At 34.1% G+C, this 11,071-nt stretch overlaps 2 protein-coding genes across 3 annotated transcripts; one reads left to right on the forward strand and one right to left on the reverse strand.

Moving 5' to 3' along the window:
- The first annotated feature begins 741 nt into the window (after positions 1–741).
- Positions 742–4,467, forward strand: LOC103502425 (COBRA-like protein 1). 2 transcript variants are annotated; one of them, XR_007822409.1, is made up of 7 exons: positions 742–1,078; positions 1,837–1,916; positions 2,286–2,742; positions 2,900–3,059; positions 3,131–3,414; positions 3,512–3,929; positions 4,323–4,467. XR_007822409.1 is itself a non-coding variant. In XM_008466361.3 (7 exons), the coding sequence occupies exons 2-7, from the start codon at positions 994–996 to the stop codon at positions 3,805–3,807; spliced, it is 1,362 nt and encodes a 453-aa protein (XP_008464583.2). In that variant the 5' UTR covers positions 743–856; positions 892–993; the 3' UTR covers positions 3,808–4,193. The 2 variants fall into 2 exon arrangements, 1 of the variants encoding a protein (XP_008464583.2); XM_008466361.3 differs by lacking the exon at positions 4,323–4,467 and having other exon boundaries at positions 743–856; positions 892–1,078; positions 3,512–4,193.
- LOC103502426 (COBRA-like protein 4) lies at positions 4,175–6,287 on the reverse strand. Its single transcript, XM_008466362.3, has 6 exons — positions 6,033–6,287; positions 5,855–5,934; positions 5,311–5,767; positions 5,075–5,222; positions 4,705–4,982; positions 4,175–4,605 (listed from the first exon to the last, which is right to left on the reverse strand). The coding sequence occupies exons 1-6, from the start codon at positions 6,082–6,084 to the stop codon at positions 4,319–4,321; spliced, it is 1,302 nt and encodes a 433-aa protein (XP_008464584.1). The 5' UTR covers positions 6,085–6,287; the 3' UTR covers positions 4,175–4,318.
- Positions 6,288–11,071: the final 4,784 nt, after the last annotated feature.

Consider the following 11,071-nt stretch of genomic DNA (forward strand, 5'->3'; position numbering starts at 1 on the left):
CATTTCAAACTCTTACCTCTAAGTTTCTTATTTTTGACTATTTTGTTTTTCTTTTTTAATTTATACCAAACAAGCTGTAGTCTGAAGGCCTGTAAATGACGATTAAATAAAAAAGAAAGAAAAATGGTTTATATATATATGGCATCAACATAAGTAAAAAAATAAATTGGTCAGATATTCAAACATTCTCTAAATCAACACCTCATTTATTCCTTAAGTAATATAAATAGAATTTGCCCATCAAATCATAACCTCACTTTGAAGCTGTCTTTACGTTTCTTAAATCCATCTTATTTGATTAAATAACTCAAAATCTACACATATTAAAAAATTGAATCTTAATCTATTTTCGTCTCTCCTGAATCAATACACCCTAATCATATTAACTACAATCACACTTTTACATTTTATGTTATGTTTATCTATTGGAATGAAAATTAGGTGTATCGTAATGAAGTTTTATTGGTAGATCAATTTTAATAAGTTTGAATTTTCAATGTAATTGAAAATTGATGGCTAAGATGCAATAGAAGGAAACAGCAACAGAAGTCCTAAAATAAAAGGAAAAGTTTATATTTTTAAAGCGAAAAGAAGAAGTATTTGTTTTGATAAATGGATATAAAATAGGACCAAAATTTGGGCAAAAGAAAAACTTTTTTGTCCGCTAAGGGGGATGAGGGAAGCATGAAACTGACAGTTTGGTATATTTGTCAATTTGAAAAAAGAGAAATTCTCAGTGGGCTCTCTCAGAACGCTTTCCATCTCCACTCCTCTCCTCAAAACGATTTGCCAAGTGAGCAAAGAACAACTCTCACCTTGCATTCCCATTTCTTCTTTCCGCGTTTTCCTTTTCACCTCTCTCTCTCTCTCTCTCTCTCTCTCTCTCTCTCTCTCTCTCTCTCTCTCTCTCTCTTGATTCTCAGACGTTACAAAAGCTTAAAACTCACGAACCCAGAACCCTGAACCCACGATTTTTTAACCAAACCCATAATTATGGCTCTACCCATTTCCAGATTACACTCTCTCTTTCCCCTTCTCGCCCTTTTTCTTGCCTTCTCTACCTTTCTTGCTTCAACGGGTTTGTTTCTTCTTCTTCCTTTCTTTTACGCTTTGTTTTAACCCTCATTTTGACTTAATGGGTGTCAGTTTGTTTGATTGTTTTCACAATAGTCTCTGTTTAGAACAATCTTTCTCTCTTTTTGGTTATTTTTGTGACTGACCGGCTCTACAATCTGTTTTTCTTATGTTGAATTTGATGAGTGATGAAATGGATTACTTTTGAGTTTCAGGGGTTTATTTCTCTCATTTTTTTATTTTTATTTTTATTTTGATCTTATTGGGTCTTCGTCACCTGGGTGGACTTCAGTTTTTCGGGTCTTCTTTCTTGAACTTTCAAATGGGTGGTTGGTTCAGAGCTTTTCTGGTCTAATGCATTATGCTCTCTGCATGCTCAAGACTCTGCACAAATGATTCTGGCTCCGGAATTTGACGAAAAATCCCCTGTTTCTTCTTTATTCTGAAAGTTTATCATGATTATGATTATGATTATTTTGATTTTATGTTTGTTTAATTTTCTGAGAAGAGATTGAGAGCAAAGTTAATAAGGAGTGCCTAAATTTTGGATGAGAAATGATGTTTACCTAACAGTGTTATAGGTTATATTCTTGGGGCTACTAATTCTGTGCATGGATCGTATTGCTTTTTTCTTGTGGATTTCATCTTTTTAATCATTATTATTTGACTAATATCTTTCGAGCACTGTTTGATCTCCAGAGGGTGATGCTGACTTATTGTCTTTTTTTTTTCTCTCCTTTTTTATTTAATTTTATTTTTCAGAAGCATATGATCCACTTGATCCAAATGGAAACATAACTATCAAATGGGATGTTATGAGCTGGACTGCTGATGGATATGTTGTAAGTATTATGCATCACTGTGTCCATTTCATGAGAATTAATGTTTTTGTTTTACTCTAATTTACTCATTTAAATGTGCGAGGCATCAATGTGCGATGGCTCTTTGTGGCGGAGGGTTTGTATAGAGAAATGGGGATTTTAGGAATTTTTTAATTTTGATTTGTGGTGTGCGCCTCGCTTTCTCGCGTTTCAAAACATGGACGATGGTCATAGAAAATTTAACTTCCAAACGTATTTGTGTTTTTAGTTCTCTAAACAAACAAGAAACAAAAAGTGGGAAACAGGAACGACAATGTTATCTAATGAGGCCATAGTTGCCTTTTTCTTTTCTGTTCTTGTTCTTACATTATAAACCTTGTGAATGTATAGGCTGTAGTTACTCTGTATAATTTCCAACAATATCGTCATATTCAAACACCGGGATGGTCTCTTCAATGGAAATGGGCAAAGAAAGAGGTCATATGGAACATGATGGGAGGCCAAGCAACTGAGCAAGGTGATTGTTCTAGATTTAAGGGGAACATCCCCCATTGCTGCAAGAAGGATCCAACGGTTGTTGATCTATTGCCCGGAACTCCTTATAACCAACAGATTGCAAATTGCTGTAAAGGTGGAGTTCTTAACTCCTGGGTGCAAGATCCAGCTACTGCAGTAAGCTCATTTCAGCTCACCGTTGGTTCAGCCGGAACCTCAAATAAAACCGTCCGACTACCAAAGAACTTCACTTTAAAAGCACCTGGACCTGGTTATACCTGTGGACCAGCCAAGATTGTTAAACCGAGCAAATTCAAATCCCCAGACAAACGGAGAGTTACACAGGCCTTGAGTAAGTACGATCTGAGAGTTGTATGCTTGTACTATTTTCCTGTTTCTAAGGTTTTCGGTAGCTTCAAGTTCAAGTTGATTTCATATTCAGTATCTTTCCTTTCAACAAATCCTTGTACTAGCTCACTGATATTTTGCTCCAAAATCCTTATTTGCAGTGACATGGAATGTTACATGCACATATTCACAATTTCTGGCCCAAAAAACTCCTACTTGCTGTGTTTCGCTGTCATCATTTTACAACAACACAATTGTTTCTTGCCCGAAATGCTCCTGTGGCTGCCAAAGCAACTTGAACACACCCCAAAATTGTGTGGAGTAAGATCACTGCCTCATATAAAACTATAAACTAGCATGACTCGGACTAATGCCAACATGCTTATTTGCAGGCCAAATTCTCCATATTTAGCTTCTGTTGTTAACAGTGCTAGTTCTAGCAAGAACAATTTGACACCTTTGGTTCAGTGTACTGGCCACATGTGCCCGATCCGTGTTCACTGGCACGTGAAGATTAACTATAAGGAGTATTGGCGTGTGAAGATCACAATTACAAACTTCAATTACATGATGAACTATACAAATTGGAACTTAGTTGTCCAACATCCCAACTTCGACAATCTGACACAGATTTTCAGCTTCAACTACCAGTCAATCAATCCATATGGAACAATAAGTAGGATTGACTCTCTGTTTACCTCTTATTATCAATCTTCCTTCCCTTGTTCCTATTCTTTTACGTTTATAATTAAGTATGTGTATTTCTAAAACAGATGATACTGCAATCCTGTGGGGAGTCAAGTTCTACAACGATTTGCTCATGCAAGCAGGTCCTCTTGGGAATGTACAGACAGAGCTTCTTTTCCGGAAGGATCAATCGGATTTCACATTTGATAAAGGCTGGGCTTTCCCTCGGAGGATCTATTTTAATGGGGACAATTGTGTTATGCCACCTCCAGAAGCCTATCCCTACTTACCGAACAAGGGTTCTAAGCGAGGTGTCTCAGTGTTTACTATGCTTTTGCTGATTTCCTTGGCTCTCTTGTCCTTTCACCATTCGTTTGCATAACTTCCTGGTACACTGGAGTCATTCTGAAGTTTTGAAGCAGATCAGTCTGGCCCATACTATTAAAAGAAATGATGAATCTCATGGATGTGGATGATGACTTTTAACTTCAATTGTAGCTTCAGGTGAATTTGTTTGGCAATTGAATTCACTTTGTAAATGTTGTACTATATTACATAAACTTTCTAATATTTCCATGTCCGTGTCGAGATCTGTTTAGCTGTGGGAGATTGGAACATTCTTACAAAGCAATTGTTTTTACTAAATGTTCTGCTATTTTTTTCATTCCTAGTATTTATCTTCTTTCATGTATGATCATGTCGATGGTAGTGGAATTTTTGTGAATGGAAAAGTAGATTACAAAGAAAAAAGTGTAAATTCTTCATCCATATGACATTCTCCATTTTGAACTTGAGTTGTAGTATACCTGTGATTTGTTCCTATGTGTCAAAAATATGGACTTGGCCACTTAAAAGTTACATTACAATCTCTCTTAACAATTCTAAAATGGGTCTCAGCAAATAGCTAGCAGAAGCAATAGCAGCAGCAAAGTAATTGAAGATGAGAGGGCAATGGGCCTTTGTCGGGCAGCGTTTGGCAGGAAAGGGTATGTGTCGGGTGGCGGAAGCATGCACTCATCACCATTGAAGTAAACTTTTCGAGGAAATGCCCATCCCTGCTTGAAAGTGAACGTATTCTGGTCTTTTCGCAACAACACTTCTGATTGTACATTCCCAAATGGCCCCGCTTCCATAAGAAGGTCGTTATAGAACTTCATCCCATAAAACATTCCTGTATCATCTGTGTATATAACGAGGAAAAACTATGATTTAGTACCCTTTTACTGAATATGAAAGGAAATGAGAAGAAAACAGCGACTGAGTTTGATGTTTTACTTACTAATCGATTCATAGGGAACAAGGGGTTTATAGTCAAAGCTGAAAACTTGTGTTACATTGTTCAGATTCGGGTGCTGGACAACAAGAGACCAAAGTGAATAGTTCATTCGGTAGTTGAAGTTTGTGATGGTGATCTTCACCCGCCAATATTCCTTGTAATTTTGCTTTACGTGCCAGTGAACTCGAACAGGGCACATGTGATGTGTGCAATGCAGCAACGGGGCATTGTCTTTCCTTGGTGTATTGATTCCAACCAGTTTAAGAATCTTAGAATCATTCCTTTAGTCATTATAAAACCATACCACAAGTCAGCTGTCATTTGTTATAGCAATAATACTAAAAAGAAATGAGAATGAAACAGGTAGCCTTACTGTACACAATTGTTCTTGTTTTGGCAACCGCAGGCACAAGATGGACAAGATGTAATCGTATCATTGTAGAAAGATGAGAAAGAAACACAACAATTAGGATTCTTTCTTGCTAGAAACTGAGAGTAAGTGCAAGTCACATTCCAAGTCACTGCAAGAAAAAGGAAAGATGAATACATTGCAACCTTAAAACTCACGGATGAAATGGAGATAGTGGACTACAATGAACATGATCTTACTCAAAGCTTGAGTTTTGCGGCGACGGTCGGGTGTGAGGAAAGTGGTGGAAGGCACAACTTTTGCACGGCCACAAGTGTATCCGGGGCCGGGACCGAGCAAAGTGAAGTTCTTGGGGAGCTTGACAGTCTTGTTTGAAGTACCTGCTTGGCCAACACTAAGCTGAAAGGCTGAAATAGCAGCTTGAGGGTCTTGTCCCCAAGCAGCCACAACCCCACCTTTGCAGCAGTTTGTAAACTGTTGGTTGTAAGGAACACCAGGCATCAAATCCACAACAGTGGGGTTTTTCTTGCAGCAGTGAGGAATGTTTCCTTTGAACTTGGAGCAGTCGCCTTGCTCCGTTGTCTGCGACCCCACCATCGACCATATCACTTCCTTTTTCGCCCAAGTCCACCCCATTGTCCACCCAGGGCTCATTATATGCCGGTACATTTGGAAGTTGTTCAACGTGACTACTGCCTAATAACCACAAAAAGTCGAGAGGATATGGAATCACTAACTCATTATTCATCGGATCTAAACTGATAACAGAAGAGAAATTCTTACCACATAGCCATCGGGTGTCCAAGACATGATGTCCCATTTGATGGTTATGTTCCCATTTGGGTCCAACGGATCATAGGCAGCTACGAGCAAAAAAAGAACACGAAGATTGATCATCGAAACACATCAATACAAGAAGTTGAAAATGTCATTTGAACATCACTTGCAAAAGAAGACTCACCGCCAAGAGAAAAAAAGACAAAAAGGAAGACAGCTGAAATGAACACCCTCATGACTGTCAATTCAGTCAAATCCAACGTCAGGCAATGAGTGGAGCAAACAAGTTCTCTTGTGCAGTTGAGGAACAAGAAGATGACGAAGGAGGAGGAGCATCAATAGAAAGGAAATGGGTGTGGTTGTAGAGATGGAAAACCAAAAGGTTTCTGTTGTTGAGAGGTATATATAGTAAGGTTATGGTTTTTGTTTTTCTCTGTTTTTATTGTTCTGTTCAGTTCCCATAACGTGAAGCAATGGCTATTTGAGAAAAATGGCGGGAGATGTGAAGGTTGAGAAGTTAACATCTCAACGGTACAAAGGTTGAAGATGACATGCAATGGAATTGAGATTGGCTTAGACGTGGAAGTTACTCAAATACCCTTCTTGTGGCATTTTGCTGTGTGGTCGAATGTATAAGGAAATTGTACCTAACCATGCTTGGACTTCCATCTCAACTTTATTACCTAATTCTCAATACATAATCACGGATATAAACTTAAACTTAACAAACATTCTTTTTTTTTTTTTTTTTTCTCTTTTTCTCTTTTAAGTAATTAAAACACCCCCACATAAACAATCACCAAATACAACATTTATTTTTTTGTTTTTAAATACAATATATCAATCCAAATCTATTAACTCTCAAAGTCTCACCATAAACACATTTAATAAATCATATATATTTATTTTATTAAAGCACTCAACTCTCAAATACAACACTTTACCAACTCTCATCTATTTAATACACCTAATTAATTCACCTTAACTTTCTCAACTCTCTCCTTAATTCATCTATAATCATTAACCTACTTAAAACTGGTTTAATTAATTTTCAACAAATATAATGTCTTTCCTTCAAATTCTTGATACACTAGCCAATTTCTTTTTATTTTTAGTTATATTTTTTCTATTCAGGTTGAAGGTTCAAAATTTTAGAATATCCATTCTATTAAAAACAATAATTACATAAATTAACTCACATCTATAAACGCATTCATGAAGACAAAGAAAAATAGAATAGCCTATATGTGATTACATTAATACTTCCAGTGATATGGTTAATTGTAACTGATTATTATTCAATAAAGGTCGATCAAATGATTCATAATTTCCTAAATAATGTCAAACTCACCGCTCTAATTCTTTTTATTAATACTAATTTTGCGATCAACTGAATTTGTGCCTCACCTTTTAGTCGAAGATTTCATTACAATTGTTGAATCGTGCCTATCGAAATTTCCAACATTATGGTGATAACTTAGTAATAATTTTTCGTTAATTTTTTAATCTTTTTGTCATTTCTAAAAGATTTATGTATGATAGTTCAAATGATTAAAAGGTTCCAATTTTGAATATATTGTGTTCAATGGGGTTGCTTTCACTCAAGATGAAAAAAAAAGGTCGAAAATAACAAAGATTAAAAATAGAGACAGAAAGAAAAAGGAATTGAATATAATTAGTTTAATTGGCTTTAAGCATATACATGGCATGGTGATTGTGAGGCCATTTTTGTCATGTGAACTTAGACCTAACATGGAAGGCATGCAAGGCAAGCCAACTTTCTTGAATATTCTTCTAACCAATTAGAATGAGTTTGAAAGAAGCAAACAGTTTGGAAAAAGAAAAGTCAGGGAGAGAGAGAAGGGTTCGTTGTGGATGCAATGAAAGCCCAAAGACATGGGTACCCAACTAATGTGCATTTGTTAGATTTCTCATCAATTGCTTCAATACTAACATTGCTCTCCCCTACCCTTTATTTTCTTTCTAAGCCTGTCTTTGCCTTTTCAAGATACAAAATTCAAATAAAATAGCGTAATTTGATATACTATTGCATTTGCATGTATAGCAAAGGTAATTAGTTAAGAAAAAACTTAGGTATAAATCAAGTTATACCAATCTCTCCTGCTTGCACCCGACTTGAAAGTTGAAAATGTGCAACTTTTTTTATTTAAAGAATGTTTGTGTGTCTCTGTGTGGCTGCACATTGTTGAATTAGTTTTGGTTTTCAACCAAATATAAAACTTAGCTTCTCCATAGTTTTCATAGTTGGGATTTGCCAATGGAACCCCCCCTTTTGATAGTGAATTTAGATTTCTCTCAGCCATAAATTTAAACAAACAACAATGAAAAGAAATTAAAAGGGATGCGTAAAAGTACATAAAAGGAAAAGAATGGGTAAAGTACATAAAACGAAGGCTTGTACGTGGTTCCTTTTCTCTTAATGCAGAATCTTTGCTTGATATTTATTTAGTGGCAAAATAGATCTTAAAGCTTCAAAGGCTCAAACAAAAATTTAAAGAATTTGCATAAAACGAGAACCAAAACAAAATTAGAAATAAGGATAAAGGTCAAAAGAATGGGTAACCCAACACAAAATTTCCTCGTACGTTAGACAGAAGTACCAAAACAAAGACTACACAACTTGATTAACCACCTAAGAATGACCACAAGGTACTACCATGGATACAAAGAATACACTCGCATTAATTATGATCCATAGATTATAGCACACTCAGGAACTGATCTTTAAATCTTACACCTCAAATCATTATCCAAACTAAATCGACCCATTCGAATAAGTTCCTTAATGCATGATTATTTGATTGAGATTATGACTTTTAACAATCTATAGGTTTTAATTATTGCTTTAAATAATATACCAAATGGTCTCTATTTTCTTTTTTTTTTTCTAAACTAACGCTCCATTTTATAACCATTTCGTATTCTATATTGATTTTCATCCTTCTTAAATATAATGCTTGAATTCTTAACAAAATTCTAGATCAAGTAAAAACAACTTTTTAAAAGTTACTTCTTTTTAGTTTTCAAATTTATGCTGGTTTTTTAAATCATTGATAGATTATAGATAACAAAATGAAGAAAGTTAGAGGTGCAAACAGTATCTATAGGTTTAATTTTCAAAAACAAAAACAAAGAACAAAATAGTTACAAAACAAGACCTAAAATTTCAAGTTTATGATACTTGATATAAGTTTATAATTTGAAGTTTTCAATCAAAATCTTTTGGTTCAAATTTTGTTAAAAAAAATAAAATAAAAACAAAAAATTCTCTTGACCAAATAATAAGAAAATGATAATAGGCATACAAATTAGGACAACAATCCCTCTGAGATGTTTTAATTTGGAGAAATATAAAAAACAAAACATGAAGGGTTTATGTGTCTAAGATAGACAATATCATGTCATTAAGAAAATCCGGTGGAGTATCCATTATCCTTAACATAGCCAACCATGTTATGGTTGTTGTTTAGAAGAAATGAAAGTTTAGACAAGAAAAATAGTTAAAAGAGACATGGTACGTAGGTGCTCACATGTCCTTCAAGTGACACACATTCAATTGGGTTCAACTTTAAAAATTCTTCCTATTTTTTGAAAGTTTTTTTTTTTTTTTTTTAAGTGTGTAATTACTAGTAGAATGCAAAAAGGCGTGGATTGAAAAATGGGCTAAAACTTGTTTACTCATGAGATGGGTTGGGATTTCATGTGCTAGATATCATGAAGCTAAATGTCCATGTGTGTAAAGTAAACATGTTTATATATAAAAACAATAATTTGATTATTGAACTTGCATATGAGACTTTGTTAACAAATTTTTTGAAAAGAGTCTTACAAAATATGACTTGATTCTAAAATTTAGAGGACCACAAAATCAATTACTCAACAACTTTGTGTGTATATATATATATATATATATATATATATATATATAAATTTTTAGTACTCTATTTAATGATCTATTTATTATTACTAGGAATGACCAAATCTTCACATAAATGTGTCTTTGTCTGATTATTCTTAAACATGGGACAATCTATGTCTCATTGAATCATTTTTTCTGGTAGCGAATGCATGTGAATTTTTTTAAAGAATGTTTTTGAAAAATGTGTATCCATCATTTCTCCTCTTTACAACAACTAGGGTTTTAGAAATTAAAACATCTACTTGTAAAGAACATGTATGTACATGTCATTATATATTATTTAAGAGTTTTAAGCTTTGCTTAACTTGTTAAAAAAAATCACTTTTTTTTTTACGTTTTTCAAAGTCAAGTGTTACTATTCTTGACGTTTTAAAAAACGTTAAGATATTAACATTTGATATGTTTGAAAAGTTAAGAATATTAATGTTTTCGATAAATAAAAAAAATGTTAAGAACAATTTTCCTTAATATGTGAAAAACATCAAAATACATTTTACTTGATACGACAAAAATGTCAAGAATATATATAGATGTTCTTGACAAGAATTAAATATGCATTTTTTAAAGCATTTTTATAAGACTGCTATTTTTGGATCAAAGACAAAACAATAAAAACCAAACAAATTACAAAAAAAAAAAAAAAAGATCACGAGTCATAGTCAAAGTAAAGCATTCAAGAGAAGATAAGGGGTAGGAAAAATTGAAGATTGTGAATTCTGGAAAATTTGATGCACATCAGGATGCAGAAGTATATTTTGGTTAGATGATGGAAAATATAATATGAAGCCCAAAGGAAATGTGATATAAGCTTCAAAGAGCTTACATTTAGGAGGATGGTGAGGTTAAGTATATATAATCAATAACCTTGAACCAATATAATCAATAACCTTGAACCAACTACAAATTTCCATTTTTACACTAATCACATTTAGGAGAAAATTCATTGTTTTATCATGTAAGCTGTATGTTCAAGTCGAATTTAATCTAAAAAAATTAACTTTAACACATTGAACTTGAACACTAAACCAGGATAAATAACGATTAGAGTAATAATCCTGGCAGCCTTCTTTAAAGGGAGGATGGTGGCAATGGACGACCAGAGAAGGGACTAGATACAGAGGGTCAAGAGTGGAGAGGGAGTGTTTCGGAATCCATTGTTAGTTCGTATATTTTGGACGATGGTTGAGGACGTTTCACAAGAGGCACCTGTAACGACCTAACTCCTTATACTAAGCCGAAGTCATTACTAATTAAAAGATAAGTAAAATTTCTTAAATTTAAAA

This window comes from Cucumis melo, chromosome 7 (assembly GCF_025177605.1).
Source record: "Cucumis melo cultivar AY chromosome 7, USDA_Cmelo_AY_1.0, whole genome shotgun sequence".
NCBI lineage: Eukaryota > Viridiplantae > Streptophyta > Magnoliopsida > Cucurbitales > Cucurbitaceae > Cucumis > Cucumis melo.